Source organism: Brassica rapa, chromosome A04 (assembly GCF_000309985.2).
Source record: "Brassica rapa cultivar Chiifu-401-42 chromosome A04, CAAS_Brap_v3.01, whole genome shotgun sequence".
Classification (NCBI taxonomy): domain Eukaryota; kingdom Viridiplantae; phylum Streptophyta; class Magnoliopsida; order Brassicales; family Brassicaceae; genus Brassica; species Brassica rapa.
Window position 1 is genome coordinate 5,808,244 of NC_024798.2, and position 20,258 is coordinate 5,828,501.

At 36.1% G+C, this 20,258-nt stretch overlaps 2 protein-coding genes across 9 annotated transcripts; both read left to right on the plus strand.

The window, feature by feature from the left end:
- The first annotated feature begins 1,981 nt into the window (after positions 1-1,981).
- LOC103863590 (receptor-like protein 48) lies at positions 1,982-12,868 on the plus strand. 3 transcript variants are annotated; one of them, XM_033290703.1, is made up of 4 exons: positions 1,982-8,677; positions 8,852-9,117; positions 9,280-12,471; positions 12,554-12,868. In XM_033290703.1, the coding sequence occupies exons 1-3, from the start codon at positions 8,520-8,522 to the stop codon at positions 11,340-11,342; spliced, it is 2,487 nt and encodes an 828-aa protein (XP_033146594.1). In that variant the 5' UTR covers positions 1,982-8,519; the 3' UTR covers positions 11,343-12,471; positions 12,554-12,868. The 3 variants fall into 3 exon arrangements, with proteins under 3 accessions (XP_033146594.1, XP_018514194.1, XP_018514197.1); XM_018658678.2 differs by having other exon boundaries at positions 1,987-8,677; positions 8,852-12,471; XM_018658681.2 differs by lacking the exon at positions 1,982-8,677 and having other exon boundaries at positions 8,684-12,471.
- Positions 12,869-13,818: 950 nt separating this feature from the next.
- LOC103863592 (receptor-like protein 48) lies at positions 13,819-19,888 on the plus strand. 6 transcript variants are annotated; one of them, XM_033290709.1, is made up of 5 exons: positions 13,821-18,404; positions 18,529-18,586; positions 18,693-19,237; positions 19,296-19,364; positions 19,585-19,888. In XM_033290709.1, exon 1 carries the CDS (start codon positions 15,067-15,069, stop codon positions 17,671-17,673), a length of 2,607 nt encoding a protein of 868 aa, XP_033146600.1. In that variant the 5' UTR covers positions 13,821-15,066; the 3' UTR covers positions 17,674-18,404; positions 18,529-18,586; positions 18,693-19,237; positions 19,296-19,364; positions 19,585-19,888. The 6 variants fall into 6 exon arrangements, with proteins under 6 accessions (XP_033146601.1, XP_033146600.1, XP_033146599.1 ...); XM_033290710.1 differs by having other exon boundaries at positions 13,819-15,331; positions 15,452-18,404; positions 18,693-19,888; XM_033290708.1 differs by having other exon boundaries at positions 18,693-19,364.
- Positions 19,889-20,258: the final 370 nt, after the last annotated feature.

A 20,258-nucleotide genomic window follows, 5' to 3' on the forward strand; every position in this document is an offset into this window, starting at 1 on the left:
TATCAACGGTTTGAATCTGCTTAATATTTGGTTTGAATAAACTCTGGAATGACCAACACTTGACCAAAATCTGACTCACAAACTATGCATAACTCCAATATCGATACAATCAAACTGTCCCACCCCCAACCAAGAGCGATCCCACACAAGTTTAATATCTAGGTATACTTCAAAAATAGTCAACATATTCAAGCATAAGAATAACTTATAACAAAATATACAAACCAGCTATTGGCTCATCTCTCTCTTAAACTCATGCAATATAAACTGGGGCAACACTTTAAGTTTGGGCGGTTGGCGAAAGGGTCACATATTCTCTCTTAAACAATCCCTGAAAGTATGACCCTGATGACCACAATCTGTCTGAAAAAATTCGCATGATTTTCCTGAGTGAAACCATAGTGGCCTGAAAATGAATGACAATAATTTTCTTCATTGACATAAAAAGACAAGTGAGTTAGAATTTACTAAACAGAAAAGTGCTAACTTATTTTATTTTAAAATTCTAGTTCCAATTATTTTTGTTAAAAACCAAATTCCCTAGTCGTCATCCCGGATGAGAACCAGGACGGAATCCACTCTATAATACCAATATGTAACACCCACCTATTCTCTCTCGAGAACGACATGCCACTAACAACATCCCCTAACAACATCTCACTCATCTTAAACCAAATAAAATCCATATGAAAACTGCCCTGTAGCACCAATCTATCCAAATAATATCTACACACCAGCCTCACCAGAAATAGGAAAGAAGCAAAGGTGAGTAATATGAGAGTCACCAACTGAGGTATGTGTCCGAAGTCCACGAACTCATACATTGTACTCCAAATATATGTAATTTAACGTTGATATGAAACAAACACGTCACCTAAAGTGCCAAAGACAAATAAAGATCTTAGTTACAAGATAAGTTCCCCCCCCCCCCCTAAAGCGCCAAAGACATATGTAACATTAACAAAATAAGTTCCATTCTAGCAACCTAACATTCCATTTCATCCTTACCTATTTTTTACGAGCCATTTATCTTTACTTAGTCATTTCTACACATTTCCATTCACTTAACCATTCCTACTCATTTTCTACCCCGAAGATCACTTATGGCTGAAGCCAATGATACACGACCCGAAGCCAATTCTCGGCCCGTATCCATCATGCACGACCCAAAGCCATTCAAACCGTTGGTCTTTCATACGGCCCGAAGCCACTTGACCCCGAAGGTTCTCATACGGCCCAAAGCCACACGGTTGAAGCTAACATACGGCCCAAAGCCAAAAATAATCATAACATCTTTGCGGCCCGAAGCCAAAACATACTTTTATTATTTAAGTTCATTTGCTTAATCTCATACTTTTCTTATTTAAGTCATTCTCTTAATCTCATACTTTTCTTATGTACGTCCATTTGTTTAACCCCACACTTTCCTTATTTAAGTTCATTCGCTTAATTCGTTTCTTATCATTTTTTCCATTTAACATCTCCTTTCATTTTATATCAAATCCTATGTTTTCACATAAACATTTCCATCCAACTATGCCATCAAAACACAATCTAACATGTCGTATCCTAAGAACACGAAGCATATTCTAACACTTCAAGATCAAAGAACGAACATTCCATAAATGCATTACTCCTTCATACACCATAGCATATCAAGATTTAATTCGCTAATAATATATTCTACAAGTTTGCCACGAATCACATCCTCAGCTGGGATGATCTTGAAAGATTGTAAACTATAAACTTAGCTGCGTTTTCCAGCGAAAAAATTCTTGCGATCTTCCTTGCTCAATACTCCCTTCCAGAGCTCTCCTCTCTCTCTCTCTCTCTCTCTCTCTCTCTCTCTCTCTCTCTCTCTCTCTCTCTCTCTCTCTCTCTTTCTCTCTCTCTCTCTCTCTCTCTCTCTCTCTCTCTCTCTCTCTCTCTCTCTCTCTTCTCTCTCTCTCTCTCTCTCTCTCTCTCTCTCTCTCTCTCTCTAAAATTGTGTTCTTACTCTGACCTCTATTTAAGACTCCTTTCTTTTTGGCTGTGCGAGAAATGAGAACCCAATGTCCCTTTTAATAGGATTCTTGCACTTGCTCACCATGATGGGCACTTAAATGTCGTTTCCATATTTGACTCGGTCAATGATTACAATCAATCTCTGAATCATTCAACCTTCTTTTCTTATAATCCTGCAACAATAGCTGGTCAAACTTTTTCCTTTCTTGGAACCTGCATTATTATATAGCCAAACTTTCCTTATTTGACTTCGCGATTCCATTCCTTCCTTACATAAATCTGAATCATTCCGCGATCGGTATACCATAACTCAACCCGATCTGAAAGCTTTTCAAGTGTTCACTGAACATCCGATACTTAGCCAACATCCAGCTTACTCATCTGATCCTTCACGAATACAAGTGCTTCCACACTTAGAAAATATAACTTTCTGCAGAGTAAATTTCCTATGATCCATTTCCTTCAAAGATAAGAATACTTTGGGGAGCAGGTCATTATACTTACCCTATAGAGGATTCATGTTTGAGACTAGTGCCCACACACACTGGTTGAATATGTGTATTCGTAGCTTTGGTCGAATATGCTTCAAGTCGAATACACATATTCAACCATAGTATCCACCACAACGTCTACATCCGGCATACAAAAGTACATATATTTGGCTATTATCTCTATGTCACATTAAATGAATTACACAATGTTTAATCATATGACTTCCTATTTCTATTTTAAGCAAACAACCTAATAATCTAAACACGCAGACTCCAAATATATTCAATTCAAACAGACTGAACATATTCGAATTTAATTAGGTATATTTAAATTCCTTGTGGGAACCAAAATTGACATGTCAATTTTAGTTAATGGAGGAAAATCGAGATTATCAGCTTTCCTTGAGGATCGGGATTCCCTGCGTAAACACACAATTACGAAAAGAAAGAGATAACAAACTATAGTAAGAAATTGTACAGAGGCGTTTTATTGGTTAAGATGAATAAAGTTACATAGTTTCACCAAAGAACAAGATGAACAGGAAAATCATCAACAATGGAGAATAAGAGAACATAGCAAAAAAACGTTCTAAGTACAGAACTTGCGAGCCTAACCGCCTAGTCCTAAGTTCTCCTAAATCTAACAAAAATCTCCTACGTCTAAAATTCTCTGATCCTTGCGCCTCTCATCCTGTCTCTCCATATATATGCCTCTTAGGTCGATCGTCTTTCCTTTTCTGCCCCTGATTCGAGTTTATCTCTTTGCGAAAATATTCCTTTTTTTCTCTCCGTCTTCATGATTATCTTTGAAACTTCATATTTATCTTCTCCTGCGATTTATTGGATAGACCATCATTGAAATTTGGGCTTATCCTCTTTTAAAATCGCAAGTGGCCTTTTACCGCGTTTTAGACCTCTTAGGGCCGTTTTCCGACATACGTTTTTACAATTTTTTTCAGAGAAATCACCTTCGGTAAAATGTTGGTTCTATGGGACGATGGGAACCAATCGTATAGTTTTTATAATGGTGTTAAGTTAATCGTTATCGTTTTATACGATTGTCTCTTTCCAAACTCAAATTCCTTTTATGGATGAAGTGCAATGCTATATATCTGGATGCACAACTTATTTCTATGCAGAATTTCTTGATGGCTTTGTCTGGGATACGAAGAAACGAGATTAGAGACCTTGACGTTGGATTTGGACACGTGCATTTGTCATTGCTAAATGTCCCGATTGTCTCGGTGATCCTACGTTGATCTTACGACTATTAATGGTTTTTTTTATCATACATGTAAATATGCTTACATTGCATTCGTATTTGATAACGTCACTAATCGCATCTTTTCTCTGATATATTTTTCTAATATTTAATGATTTTCTTTTTATTTTAAATGCATAATAATTAATAAAGTAAAACAGTTGGGTGAAATCTTATCGTCATGATTAAGAGTTGTATTGTGTTTTATTTATCAACCAATATTAATATAAAACATCAAAAATGATTTGTTAATGCATATCTACTATCTGAAAAGCTATACAACATCAACTTTGCGTAAAACCGTATATGATGTTATCGGATTACTTGATAACATCAGTTCCAATAGATTCTCACATTCATTTATTCTCTTCATTAAATTATAGATTTTGGTATTATTAATATACTAATTTCGAAGCCAATATATTTTTGTTGTTAAAATTCAAAATATGTGAAGTTATTTACACTGAGGGAAAGGTATTCTCAAATGGAATTAGATATTTTCGAATTTGTTTCTACATGTGAGTGTTCTCTTCTTTTAATCAACACTAGACCCTGTCCCGCGCGCCAGCACGGGTATAAATTTTTTGTTTTTGGTTATTTATTTAACTAAATGATGTATTTGTAATATTTGATGTATTATATTCACCAAGTAAATAATTTTTTTGGCGTCTTAAACCATATATTTATGACGAATATTCTATATCATATAAAAAATTGAACAAATACATGTAATTAGAGAATTGTAGATGATATATAAAAACAAAGGTTATTAATGTAAAATATGATGAAATATTATATTATGACTTAATATGGCATAAAAGATTATAAATTAGTTATATATGTTTAAAGAAAATACAATGGTTTTTAAACTTCTATGAAAAAATTAACATATAAAAAAGGGTGTAATTAATTCTTATAGAATTTAACATATAAAATAGGTACAATTAAAATACGACATTGAAGATATTATGTTTTGATTAATAAAAGATATTGGATTTTGAGTTTGTATTTTATAGATTTATTTTTTTATAAAGCTTAGAAAATCAATAGGATGATTGATTGGTTGATACATCCTATAAAGAAAACGAAAACTATAGGTGATTTGAATATTGTACATCGATCAATGCATGATGTAAATTGACTATATAAAACTTGAGCATGGTCATTTCAAACTAAAGTATAGGTAGGTTATATGCATTTTTTATATTGTAGTTAATATATTTTAAATATTACATACGTCAAGTGATTCATGTTTTCGTAAAAATAAAATTCAAGTTCATTATTGGGCTGTACTCGTCCGTTATAAGCTACGTTAAATATGATGTATTTTAGGTTCATTTAATGACATTAAGTTTAAATTTGATTAGAAAAAACTCATTAATTTAACTGGAAAAGACAAGCACTAAAATAGGTATATTCATTTAATGACATTAAGTTTAAATTTGATTAAGGAAGCTCATTAATTTAACTGGAAAAGACAAGTTTTTTTTTGTCATCAACTATACAGACTCATTTTGACTCTGTAAACCAAACCGGGTGATCTGCATCCATGTGAACGACAAGCATTAAAATAGGTAGTTTAATTTAATTTTCAGTGGCATGGAAGTGTAAATAAGTTAGAAAAATTAGGGTATTTTTTAATGGGTACTTCTCTTTTAATAATATAGATGACAATTTATACATCTTTGTCCACTCTGAATCCAACACAAGAAAACACTCAACGTATTCAAGTTAAACTACTACGAAGATGGAAAACCAAATCACCATATCCTGGATTATACAACTTGAAATTGATTTTGGTTGATTTTGAGGTTACATGTTTAACTAAATTTTAAGTTATCTACTATACTTTAGAATAATTTGGTAGCATGTAGAAATGGATGACTTTTATTGTTGTAAAATGTTTATTCGAGGGGATAGTTTAGTAGCATGTATGTCTTTTATTGTTGCACCATGTCTTCAGAGGAATAGAATCCAAGAAACTATTCCTCATGAATGTGTGATATACTTAGTCGATGACTTCCGGGAAAACAATTGGTATTCTATCAAGGATTTCAAGATAAAAACAAACGTTGGCAGAACCAGGACAATCAATTATAATATCTTTAAACTCAAATTCACTATATCAACCATCGTTAAGCAGATTGCTTATGTATCATCTTTCTACTATCCTTCGAGATTCGCTGATATTATCAATAGAGGCTTACTTTCAAAACGTCTGTTGGAGAGTAATAATAAGTTACATTATTCAAAACATTCCAGTCGTTGTGTTTGTTTAATGAAAATATTTATTTCTGATGTTATTGGCATGTTAATTAGTGTATACCACTTCAAATCCATTTGAATAACCAAACAAAGAAAAACGATCTTGCATTCATGAGTTTCTCTATTGAAGGATACATATAGTCATTGTTATTGTATACATATACATATAATATACTATTTAATCGTAACATGTTTGTTATACATAGCGAATGTAGAATCGAATGCCAAGCAGCAGGTGACGTTGCCGTTCAGTTCAGTTTGAGCGACAACAAGTTTGTGCTCAACAATCAGCAGAACCTTAAATATGTTTATTACGATTTTGGCATATATATTGATCAGTTCCTAAATGTTATTCTTTTGTTTGTATTTATTTGAAATATTAAGTATAGCCCGCATTAGTCTTTAATATTAGATTTACCTCCAAGTTAGTTATTTTTACAAGTTTCGATGAATATCACCAAGTACTGTGGAACCTTGATGTGCTTGAAGTTAGTGAACTACGATCATTGTATGTTATATACTAATTATTTAAGTATATAAGTATCAAATAATAGAAATATAATACTGATTACATTATACGCATGTTCTTCTTTGCAAATGAATCAAACTAAGACTCATCAGACTAGAGTGATCGTGGTGTCGGGAACTAAAATGGGATCAATATTATGTTTAAACTTTTTATTTAAGTTAATGTATATAATTTCATTATAAGTTGATTCTATTGCTCCTATATTTAATTGATCACCAAATAATATATGCCGTCTGGATACTGCATATCAACATGCATGAATTATTTATTTTATAGATATGTATGATATAAATTTAAACATCAATCTAAAATGATTAGAATGTAAATTAAATGAAGTTTAGAAGGCCTCAAATGTGGAACCCTAAAATTTGAATGAAGTTTCAGTATTAAGATCCTCAAAATTTATGGTTTTGGGGGTAGGGTGGAGAGCATACAGTTGATTATGAGCAATCATATAAATGCATACAATCAATCTAACAATCATACTAATGTCGAAACAGATGGTTCAATAGTGGTTCTGGAAACAAAAATTAATTCGACATTATATTGAATATCTCATTATAGTTTAATAATATTTTGACTATATTTTTCATACCAAGTTATATATAAATCTCTTCATACTGCATATAAACATGCAGAATGATGATAGATTACATATACATAAGATAATACAACATATCCTTGTCAGGAATCATAAAAATGTAAATATCAATCTAATTATCAAATTAATATTCACACAAACGTCCGGACCATCCACCTAATTGATACATATCGTATAGCTTGTATTGTTATCATGCTCTATTTATGTGTATTTAATTATAATTTTTTAGGTTATATAATCAAATTTCCCGAATTTTGTGTCTTTTCCTTTTCTTCAGCCCAAAGATTAAAGGCGAGGTCACTTGAGTAGATGTCAAAGGCGTGAGAGACGAAGAATTAGTTGACTTTATTTTATTCAACCGATTCATTAAAGAAAAAAAAAGCCTAGCTGGTATCGGGAACGCGCGCCAACTGCTATCGGGTCGCGAACGGTGATCGTCTGTCGCGAACGAGCTGGAGCTGAAATCGGGAACATTAGCTGTCCAAGCTGAGATCGTCGCAAGCTGTCTTTGATCGGGGTGCGAACAAGCTTGGATCGGAAATGTTTGAATCCGGTATGGTAGTTCTCGATCGGGATTAGGTGTTCGCCGGCTAGGGTTTAGATCGTCGGGTTTTAGGGTTCAAATTGTTTAGCTTAGGGTTTAGAGTTTCGTGATGATAACGTGTTGTAAAATAAGAGAATATAATCTCTATGTTTCTATATTATTCATAAATATAAGAAGCCCTTTATATATAGGGAATTACACCGTCATAGAATACAAATATGGAAAGAGTACAAATCATAAGTCTAAAGGAAAAGGGAAACTAGAGTTTCCAGCCACCGGCTCTCTCTCTCTCTCTCTCTCTAGGGCACCGGCTCTCTCTCTAAGTATGGGCCACTTATGGACATTCACAATGTGATTTATAACATTGACTTTATTTCATTCAACCGATTCATTAAAGAAAAAAAAGCCTAGCCCGTTAAAAAGTCGTCACAAATAAGCAAAGAGACTTGACCTCGATTAGAGGGTTCAACGTCACTTTCACTGTCACTCTCTCGTGGCAAACCTATCAAGAGCGGGAATTGAATTATTAAAACGAGTAATGATATGAATATCATCATCACTCGTTACTTTCTCGAGCTTAACCTACACCACATATGGATGGGAAAGTTGCGTCTAGTGCGTTGAAATATCAAAGGAAATCTGCAAAGCGTCTAAGGCGATAGCTCACAACCCGGGGACCTTCAAGGTGTGGAGATACCTAACGAGAAATCGCGTATGTGGCGTTGGATGTTCTATAAGATAAAATAACACATCTCCGCTTTGTGGACCATTTATCAATTAGTCTTAACAAGAGACTTTGTCAGGTTAAGCTTTAAAATTCCTCCATGAATGTAAAAAAGTATTCCACGGATCTAAAGTCACCAACGTCACCCTTTTCACACATCAACAACAAAATCAAAGAAAACAAACAAAAAAAACACGACGCACTTAGTCTTCACAAGGGAGACTTGGAAAATCAAGCTTTAAATTCCTCCTTATATATGTAAGAGCGAACCCAATGATTTAGAGTCATCAACCTCACTCGTTTTACAGAAAAAAGAAAAATCACAGGAAAAAAATCGATGCCCTCTTTTAGTGAGAGGACGATGATGATATGGAGCTTGTGTTTAATCATTTCTCTTTCTAACAGAATACTTGTTATTGCTTCTTCTTCTAGGCACTTGTGTCGTCCATACCAGAAAGATGCTCTTTTGGAGTTTAAGAACGAGTTCCACTACAATGTGATGGCTGGGAAGACAGAGAGCTGGAGGAACAACACTGATTGCTGTTCTTGGAAAGGCATATCATGCGATCCTAAGACGGGCAATGTCGTGGAGTTAGACCTCCAAGACAGTTTTCTCAATGGCCCTTTGAGATCAAATAGTAGTCTGTTCAGGTTACAACATCTTCAGACCCTGGATCTTGGCTTGAATAATCTTACAGGTATTCTACCAGCTTCCATCAGCAATCTCAAATATCTAAGGAATTTGACACTTTACAATTGCAATCTCTTTGGAAAGATTCCTTCTTCACTTGGAAATCTTTCTTATCTCACTGATCTTGATCTCTCGGTTAATGATTTCAATGGTGAACTACCCGGTTCAGTGGGGTACCTGAACCGGCTAACAGAGTTGCGACTAGTGTCGGCCAATCTCAGTGGGAAAATTCCTCTTGCACTACTCAATTTGAGTGAGCTCACTTGGATCGACCTTCGTTCTAACAAGTTCGAAGGTATGCTTCCATCTAACATGAGTAGCCTCTCCAAACTGATTTATTTTGAGATTTCGGGAAACTCATTTTCCGGTTCTGTTCCGCCGTCTCTCTTCATGATCCCTACGTTGGTTGATCTTGATTTGGGGAGAAACGACTTCACCGGTCCTCTCGAGATCGGGGACATCTCATCACCCTCTAAACTTCGTGTTTTATACCTTGGAGAAAACAATTTCAATGGTCCAGTCCCAAGATCCTTGTCAAAACTAGCCAGCCTCGTGTCCCTTGACCTCTCTTTCTGGAACACAAGGAGGGGCAACGTGGATTTCACCATTTTCTTGCATCTCAAGTCACTTAAGTTACTTCACCTCTCTAATATGAATACCAAAACTATGGTTGACTTGAGTCTTCTCTCACATCTCATGTCACTTGGTGACTTGGATCTTTCAGGGATTAATTTGAAGATCAATCCAACTCTCAATCTTCCCTCGCCCATAAAATTCTTGGCTTTATCATCATGCAGTATTGCTGAGTTTCCCAAGTTTATACAATCCCAAACCAGATTGATCTACTTAGACATTTCCGCCAATCAAATTGAAGGCCAAGTACCAGAGTGGCTATGGAAGCTGCCAGTGTTGTGGTACGTGAACATTTCTCAGAACTCCTTCAACGGTTTTAAAGGATCAGAAGACGTTATTCAAAAAAGTGCAAAAGTAATGCTTGATATAAGTTCAAACACATTCCAAAATCCGTTTCCTTTGTTGCCAGTGTCTCTGATGTACTTCTCATGCTCTGATAACCGGTTTCCGGGGGAGATATCTAGAGAGATATGCAAATTGGTTTATCTTGATACACTTGTTTTGTCCAACAACAACTTCAATGGTTCTATTCCTCGGTGTTTTGAGTATTTCAATACTACTCTTTCGGTGCTGAATCTTCGGAACAATAGTATCTCTGGTGTTTTTCCAGCGGAGTCTATATGTGTTTACTTGCGATCACTTGATGTTGGTCACAACAAGATATCCGGAGAACTTCCAAAGTCTCTAATCAACTGCACTCGTCTCGAGTTTCTTAACGTAGAAGACAACATGTTCAATGACAAGTTTCCATTCTGGTTGAGGTTATTACCCAATCTACAAATTTTAGTCCTTCGCTCTAACCATTTCCATGGCAAAATATTTTCTTCTGGTGCTTCTTTGATTTTTCCCAAGCTGCGAATATTTGACATTTCAAGAAATCTCTTCACTGGAGTCTTGCCTTCAGATTACTTTGCGGGTTGGAGTGCAATGTCATCAGATGTAGGAATTGTAGATAGTACACCGGATAGGATATTGGGACGTGGCTCTGGTTTCTATCATAGGTCGGTAGCTCTAACAAACAAAGGGTTAAATATGGAGCTGGTTGGGAGTGGTTTCAAAATCTACAAAAGCATTGATGTCTCTGGAAACAGGATCGAAGGAGATATTCCGACATCCATCGGCTTACTCAAAGAACTCATTGTGCTAAACATGTCAAACAACGTTTTCACTGGCGGCATTCCACCATCCCTGGCGAGCTTGACCAATCTCCAATCATTGGATCTATCTCAAAACAGATTATCTGGTGAAATTCCACCAGAGCTTGGGAAGCTCACGTTTCTTGCGCGGATGAACTTCTCATACAACATGCTTGAAGGTCCAATTCCACAGGGCACTCAGATTCAAAGCCAGAATAGTTCTTCATTTGGAGAGAATCCCGGGCTCTGCGGTTTTCCTCTCGAAGAAACCTGTGGAGGAAATGAGGAAGAAGCTACTAAGAAAGAGGAAGATGAAGAAAAGGAAGAAAAAGATCAAGTAATAAGCTGGATTTCAGCTGCAATAGGCTACGTACCTGGTGTGCTAGGTGGACTCGCCATTGGCCATATCCTGCACTCATATAAATTTGGCTGGTTCATGAGCATCTTTCACTATTTTACTTAATCAAGCATATTAGTTCCTTGATGTTTCGACATCTATATAACTATCTCCCAACGTATACGTTTTATTGTAAATAATTTGTTTTGCAAAGTAGTCGAAACAAAACAAAACAAAAATATAGTTATATTATAAAAAAGTTATAAATGGATCAATTATCTCCACGATTTTCGTCATTAACAACCTGAATTATCTTAAATTTTTATTTGTGTATAAGCAAACTATAGATATCAACAAGATGCAGGAGGTGCCTTATGATAATATACATTTTAGTTGTCTCTGTGTATACTGATCGGTTATAGCTTCATCATCAAGAAAAAAGTTGCCAAGAAGTCTGTTGTAAGCGGTGTCCAAGCAGGTTCTGATTTTGTTTAACTAGTCAGGTGAAGAAGGGTACGGATATTTATATGAACCTGGGGCATGGGATGGAATGGTAACCAGTAAGCTTTGATTAATATCCTCTGTAATGCTTTTGGGAAATTCTGCCGCAAATATTTAGACCTGTTTGCTAACAATAAATGTTTTCCTGTTTTAAAATTTAGCAATTTTTCAATCAGAAGCACATAACTGATGCTGATAAATATGTATCTTTTCGTCCTTCTGCATGTTTTTTGCATAAGCTCTGTTCTTTTCATGAACACTGCGACTAGCGTCAGCGTCAAGAAAATTATACTTATCAACCATGGCGGACACAACATCAGTGAAACAACGTCAACTTCTTTTCCAGTCGTGCGGCAATCAGCAGAGAGTGAAACGGACGCTGGAAATTTTAGCGTCAGCTACGTCTCAGCTTTTTCTGATGCTGACGCTGATCGCAGAAACAGTTATTATTATAAAAGGATGGGGGAAATGCTTTTAGCTTTTTTGTCAAATGTTTCAGTAAGACTTGGAAGTTTTGTTATTTTCTGGCACATCATGATTCTATCAGACAGTAACCTATAAACTTGGACGAGTAACATCAATGGCGGTGGCTAACTTTAAGCTACAAGAAAGATTGCTCTGAAATCATATGTTTATGATAATGTCGTTAACTTTAAGCTTGTTTACAGGGAATTAGAGGATACAAACAAGCAAAAGCATAAAAAGAGTCTGAAACTCTGTTGAATTATAACAACATGGATGGAGCTTGGTTATGGTACCTACTATTGTATTCTTACTTAAGAAATTATGGCACCTTGCTACTGAACAAAGTGTTTTTTCTTTTGGTCAACAAACAGAGATGGAGCTGGTTGGGAGTGGTTTCACAATCTATAGAACCAGCAATGTTTTGGATAACAGACTCGTAGGAGACATCCCAAATCCACTGGGTTTCTCAAGGAATTGATTGTGCTCAACATGTCAAACGACGCTTTCACTTCTACTTTATTCCATTATATCTGTAGACTGTAGTGAACTTGACCAAAATCATTTGGGGCCCGTTTGTTTCTCCATCTCTATCTCGACGAGTCATCTGGATGAAGATGAGAGTTTTGTTTGTTTAGGTACTAAAAGTGCAACTCATTCAAATGGATCATCCGGATAACTTTTGGAAATTTAGGCTTAATTTTAAAGTCCATTCAGCTGACCCAATTTGGATCATTTGAATGGAGATGGTTCATTCAAAATGGTATAATGTCTATTATGCCCCTAATGTAATTCACAAATTACAAACCTAAACATAATATCATTTTTGTTACATACGAAAACTCACAAAACTAAAAACAAGTTTTACCGCGAAAACCTAAAAACTATTTTTTACGCCAAAACCCCAAAAACGCATTTTCCCGCCAAAATTACAAAAATGTGTTTTCCCCTCAAATTTGCAAAAATATGTTTTTCCGCAAAAACCGAAAAACGTGTTTTCATGCCAAAATCACAAAAAAACATGTCTTCACGCCAACATCCTAAAACATATTTTTCCGCCAAAACACAAAAACACGTTTTCCTGCCAAATTACAAAAACGTATTTTCCCGCCAAAACCAAAAAAATGTGTTTTCCCGCTAAAACCGAAAATATCGTTTTCCCGCCAAAACTGAAAAATCTCATTTTTCCGCCAAAACCAAAAAAACCCAAAAATGTGTTTTCCCGCCAAAACCGCAAAAACACGTTTTCCCGCCAAAAATATATTTTCTCGCCAAAGCCGCAAAAACGCGTTTTCCCGCCAAAGCCGCAAAAACGCGTTTTCCCGCCAAAGCCGCAAAAACGCGTTTTCCCGCCAAAGCCGCAAAAACGCGTTTTCCCGTCAAAACCGCAAAAACGTATTTTCCTGCCAAAACTGTAAAAAGGGTTTTTTCCGCCAAAACCGCAAAAACGTGTTTTCCCGCCAAAACTGCAAAAACGCGTTTCCCTCCAAAACCGCAAAAATGCGTTTTCCCGCCTAACGAAAGATCTCGTTTTCTCGCCAAAACCAAAAAATTTCGTTTTCCCGCAAAAATCGCAAAAACGTTTTTTCCTCCAAAACCTCAAAAACGTGTTTTCCTGCCACCGCAAAAACATGTTTTTTCCGCCAAAACCGAAAATTTGTATTTTCCCGCCAAAACCGAAAAATCTCGTTTTTCCGCCATAACCAAAAAATCTTATTTTCCCGCCAAAACTGAAAATTGTGTTTTCTCGCTACAACCGAAAAAATCTTTTTTTTTCCCCGCCCAAAACGCAAAAAAAAAACTCGTTAATTTTGTAGTAATTCTAATATAAATATATTAAACTAAATAATTAAATGTAATATAGTTAAAATTAATATAAAACATATGATTAAACTAACACAAAGGTATTTTGGTAATTTGTTTACTAAACTCATTTGAATGAAAATGAAAATGAAAATAAAGAAACAAACATAAGATCTATTTAGATGATTCATCTAGATGAGCTATGTGGATGGACAAACAAACAATCACAAAAATCTGAATGGATCATCTTAATAGATCATACAAATGAATCATTTGGATGAAGATGACAAATGGTGAAACAAACATCCCCTTGATCTATCTCCAGAGCCGTCTAATAGCACGTGCGTGCATGTGGAGCGGTCGAACAGGGTCCGAATATAAAAATAAATTTTTTAAAGAAATTTTCGACAATATATACATAAATTATAGTCTAAAACTTCAAAATTTAAATACAGTACTGACTAATTTAGAGTTTATAATTTATAAAAAATGTTAAACATATATAAATAGAACTATTAATTTTTAAAGCTATTTCATTATGCTTTAAATATATCGTTAATATTTTTGAACAGGGTCCAAAAAATAATTGAGACGGCCCTGTCTATCTCGAAATGGATTATTTGGTAATTATAGACACATGTTTGTTCTTTAACTATTATATACAATGGGCCTGCGCATGTTAACTGTTTGGCCGAAAGGAGTGTGTATGCAGAACTGAGGAAACTACTGTTTGACATTTGACTCTGTTCGAGGTGTTAAAGTTATATAACATAATATTGTGACTTCCCTTTTTCTGGTTGATTATGGATTTTCCCTGAACATTTTACGGAATACCGGCGGCTTCGAAGAAAATCTTCAGGCTACTTGTATCGTCTGGGCAATTTCTTATTGTTACTTTTCGTGAGTGCTACCATACTTTCTCTTAGTGGTACTTTTTCCAAGTGGAGACTACTTGGTCGAGCATTCATATGGAAACTAATAATCTTATTTTGCGGACATATCTTATCTTGCTGGGCATATAATTTTCAATCTTCCATTCTTTCACAGAAAACAAAAACAAAAAAAGAAAGAACAAATAGACTTTATGATGCATTCTTGTATCCAAAGGAGGAGGATGATACGGAGCTTGTGTTTTATCTTCTCTCTTTATGCCTCCGTACTTGTTTTTGCTTCTCATGCTGCGCACTTGTGCCGTCCAGACCAGAAAGATGCTCTCTGGGAGTTCAAGAGCGAGTTCTACGTCGACGGGCTCCACTCTGATGGTACGCCAGTTGATAAGAAGACAGAGAGATGGAAGAACAACATTGATTGCTGTTCTTGGGATGGTATCTCGTGTGATCCTAAGACGGGTAAAGTCGTTGAGTTAGACCTCACGGACAGTTTTCTCAACGGCCCTCTGAGATCTAATAGTAGCCTCTTCAGACTACAACATCTTCATATTCTGAATCTTGGCTCCAATAATCTTTCAGGTATTCTCCCAGATTCCGTCAGCAACCTCAAATATTTGAGGGTTTTAAGTCTCGGTGGTTGCAGTTTCTATGGACAGATTCCTTCTTCACTCGGAAATCTTTCTTATCTCACTAATCTTGATCTTTCTCATAATGAATTCATCGGTGAACTACCTGATTCAATGGGTAACCTAAAGAAACTAACAGATCTGGGACTTGACCATAACAAGATCAGTGGGAACTTTCCCCATGTGCTACTCAATATGAGCGAGCTCACTCAGATCGACATTGGCTCTAACCAGTTCGAAGGTATGCTCCCATCTAACATGAGTAGCCTCTCCAAACTGGTCTATTTTGATATAAATGAAAATTCATTTTATGGATCTATTCCGCCATCTCTCTTCATGATCCCTTCATTGATTCAACTTTACATGGGAAGAAACAGCTTCAGTGGTCCTCTTGAGATTGGGAATATCTCTTCACTATCTCCACTTGGTTTTTTAGCACTTGGGGACAACAATTTCAATGGACCAATCCCAAGATTTATAACAAAGCTAGTTGGGCTCTGGTACCTTGACCTCGCTTTATGGAACACGGAGAAGGGAAAGGTTGATTTCAGCATCTTCTTGCACCTCGAGTCACTTACGTTCCTTGACCTCTCTTATATAAATACAAGAAGCAGAGTTGACTTGAGTCTTTTCTCAGATCTCATGTCACTTGGTTATCTGGATCTTTCAGGGATTAATTTGAAGATCAGTCCAACTCTCCACCTTCTCTCACCCATAGAGATCTTGACTTTATCATCTTGCAATATTGCTGAGTTTCCCAAATTTCTAGAAACACAGACGAGTTTGTCATATTTAGACATTTCTGCCAATCAAATCAAAGGTCAAGTACCAAAGTGGTTATGGAGACTCCCGCTACTGAGGTATGTAAACATTTCTCAGAATTCCTTCACTGGTTTTGAAGGATCAGCGGACGTTATTCAACGAAGTGAAATTCTACTTCTTGATATAAGTTCAAACACATTCCAAGGTCCATTTCCTTTGTTACCAAACTCTACAAAGTTCTTTTTAGGCTCCAATAATCATTTTTCAGGAGAGATCCCTAAGACAATATGCAAGTTGGCTTCTCTTGATACACTTGTTTTATCTGATAACAACTTCAATGGTTCTATTCCTCGGTGTTTTGAGAATTTCAGTACCAAGCTTTCAGTCATGCATCTTCGGAACAACAGTCTATCTGGTACTTTTCCGGAGGAATCTATCGGAGATCACTTGAAATCACTTGATGTTGGTGACAACCGCTTATCAGGAGTACTTCCCAAGTCTCTGATCAACTGCACCCGCCTCGAGTTTCTGAATGTGGAAAACAACATGATTAATGACACGTTTCCATTCTGGTTGAGACTTCTTACCAACCTACAAGTTCTTGTCCTTCGTTCTAACGAGTTCCATGGGCCCATATCTTCTCCTGCATTTTCTTTGAGTTTTCCCAAATTGAGAATCTTTGATATTTCGAAAAATCGTTTCACTGGAGTTTTGCCATCATATTACTTTGCTGGTTGGACTGCAATGTCATTGGTCATAGACATTGTAGATATTATGCCGAGTAGGTTTGAGGGGCGTGACTCTGGGAACTTATATAACTCAGTGTCTATGACGGCAAAAGGATTGGTGATGGAGCTGGTTGGTAGTGGTTTCACAATCTACAAAACTATTGATGTCTCTGGAAACAAACTCCAAGGAGATATTCCCGAATCCATCAGTTTACTCAAGGAGCTTATTGTGCTCAACATGTCAAACAACGCTTTTACAGGCCACATTTCACCATCTTTGGAGAACTTGACCAATCTACAATCATTGGATCTTTCTCAAAACCGATTGTCTGGAGAAATCCCACCAGAGCTTGGAAAGCTTACATTTCTAGCGAGAATGAACTTCTCTTACAACATGCTTGAAGGTCCAATACCACAAGGCACTCAAATTCAAAGCCAGAGTAGTTCTTCTTTCGCAGAGAATCCGAGGCTCTGTGGTGTCCCTCTCCAAGAAACATGCGGCAGAGGAGACGATGCAACGACTCAAGAGAAAGAAGATGAAGATGGAGAAAAGGATCAAGTCTTGAGCTGGATTGCAGCTGCAATAGGCTATGTACCTGGTGTGTTTTGTGGAGTCGTCATCGGCCATATTCTCAGTTCATATAAACGTGACTGGTTCATGAAAATCTTTCACTCTTTTGCTTAATATAAGCATCAGTTGCATGATGATATCTACTTATATTATAATCATGTCCATGCCGCTTTTTTTAATAATAATGTAATGTCGCAAAGAATTTGTTATGCAAAGTTTTATGGAGAAAGGGTTACAATAGATTGCTTGTTTTCAAATAGCATAAAATCATTTTCTTTCATTAAGAGTTGTGTATTATCTAGGGGAAGACCGTCTCAGGGTACGTTTTCACACTTTTGCTTCTCTGAACGAATCTTCTTTTTAAAAATAAATCGAAGTATATATATATTGATTAAATTTTTTTTTAATCACTTTTTGCTTCTCTTAACTAATCTTCTTTTGCTTCACTTTTTCTGCTCAACTAGAAAATTATGCGTGGATCTATTAATTAGGATTGCACTAAGCTTGAAAGATCACCATCCTCTCTCTATATATATATATATATATATATATCTTTATATATAAAAGAGGGTTTCTCTCATTCCTAAGCCCTCCACGTAGGAATCCACATAGGAAACTCGCCCCATACAGTCGTGACACGTGTCCATCTACGACACTGCACTGCGTTTCATTAAACTCTACCATAATGTGGGCCAAAAATTAAGATAAATACAGGCCCATCTCGCCTTTAATCAGGAACACGACTTCTACGTGATGAATTCTAGGTTTCGTCTGGTTTTCCAAGGTCCGAATCGTTCTACCAACAATGGCGGCTCTAAGATGGCGTGTGACTCGACGTTTTGAGAGTAATCTTCCCGTTGGAATCTATTAATGTCGTTTCAGTCTTGATGCTTCACCTTCTGAAACGACGATTCACATTCATTCGGCATCATAAATAAAAAAATTAACTCTTTTCCCCGTTACATCCAGGATCTCAAATTCAATGAATCTTATCCATCTTCAATCGGTGATCCTCAACTATAAAAAGGTTAGTATTCATCCCTTTGAGCATCATCTTCGCATTTTCTAATATTGATATAAATTTTATTCTCAGTATAATGGCTATATCATCTGTATTTCTCTCTGACTTGAAGGTTGTTTGTTGTTCATCTACGGTGGAGGTGGCGCGACCGCGCCGATTCTGGGAAGCAGGAAACGTGGTGGCGAGTTGATGGGTTTAGACTCCTCCTCGACGCTAAGGTTGTTTCGTTCTTTGAACCATAATCATAGTAATTTTAAAACAAATTCCGGCATACAAACTCAAAAAAATCTGCTATTCTCACTATAAATAGTTGGTCCAGTCTTTCGGATATTGTTTCAGTTATGTCTGTTGGTTTTTCATCTTCCTATTTACATGTGTTTCAGGTGATTATAACACCAGCCACCGTGAATGTCAACCGTCTGACCACTTTCAGAGATCGCCTGAAGGCTGGATCAATTTTCTCTGCCACCGGATTTGATGTCACTCGGTGCAACATAACTTCAGACTCCCATGACTCTCCTCTAGCGATTCGATTCGTTGATTCCACCGCTCTCGATGAGTTAACCGAACTCAAGACCCCAATTCCTGAAGAACGGCTCAGGTTCCGTGATCACCGTGAGCTGCTTGGCCTAGCCAACACTAACACTCATCTTCCAGGTAAATCGTCTTACTATCGGTTTCTCCTACTCATTTCTCTAACCAGTGCACTGTTTAGAAATTATATAAGAAGCTGCTGTAAACATATAGAGGGCTCATGCCAAAGAAACTACCTCGCATTTCCACGGTAGGTTCATGTAATCTACATCTAAAGAGTTTGTTTTGTGTGTTTCTGAAGTGTGTTGTTTCATATTAGGATTATGAGCGACTATATTTTGATTCAGCTGGCTGTGATCATTGAAAGGGAACATATGTTCAAACTTTGATCCAACGAGTGTTGTTTTCATTCAGTTGATCAAATATAAGCTCTCAATAATGTTTTTATTCTCGGGGTGTGATGATAACAGTAAGCAAACCAGATTGAGGAGGTGGTGAAATTGATCAGCAAACCAGATTGAGGAGTTAAAGACGCAATCATACCAAGCCAGTATTAAAAGGTAACGTTCTGGTGAAAACATTAAAAGAGCTTGGGATTTTCTCTCTCGGAGATGCAATTGATTGTTGCTGCACGCTACGCTTTGTAAAAGAAGACATCTTTGTCATGTGATAACTATCTTTGTCAATTCGTTTTGTAATTCTATGCATCGATGGATTGTTTCTTAACTTTTTAATTCGCTTTTGTATAATTTTATCAGACCAAGATCTTGCTCACTTTGAACTGGCCAAGCCATTACTGCACTCTTGCGCTTAACTTTGAAACACGCAACAAGAAATACCTCACCTCTATGAAAATAGACTTTAATGTTATCTGAAAATTTTTTAAAGTATAAATGAAACGATTATATGTCAGTGGTGAAACAAAATAAACCAATACATAAATTAACAATCAATATAAGAAAAATGTATACGTTTTTTATTTATTTTAGATAAACAAAATAAACCAATACATAAAGAAAATAATAAATATAGGAAAAAATGAATAAGTTTGTTTTTATGATATATATATATATAAAATATCTTTGGTTATTCTACATATCTAAGTAAACATATAATATTTTAAAAGGTTGCATCATAAATTTCA

Coding starts and splice junctions, on each gene's coding strand:
- LOC103863590 (XM_018658678.2), top strand. CDS start 8,520: ATGAATGTAAAAAAGTATTCCACGGATCTAAAGTCACCAACGTCACCC. Junction 8,678..8,851: donor TTAAATTCCTCCTTATATAT/GTAAGAGCGAAC, acceptor TTCTTCTTCTAG/GCACTTGTGTCGTCCATACC.
- LOC103863592 (XM_033290705.1), top strand. CDS start 15,067: ATGATGCATTCTTGTATCCAAAGGAGGAGGATGATACGGAGCTTGTGT.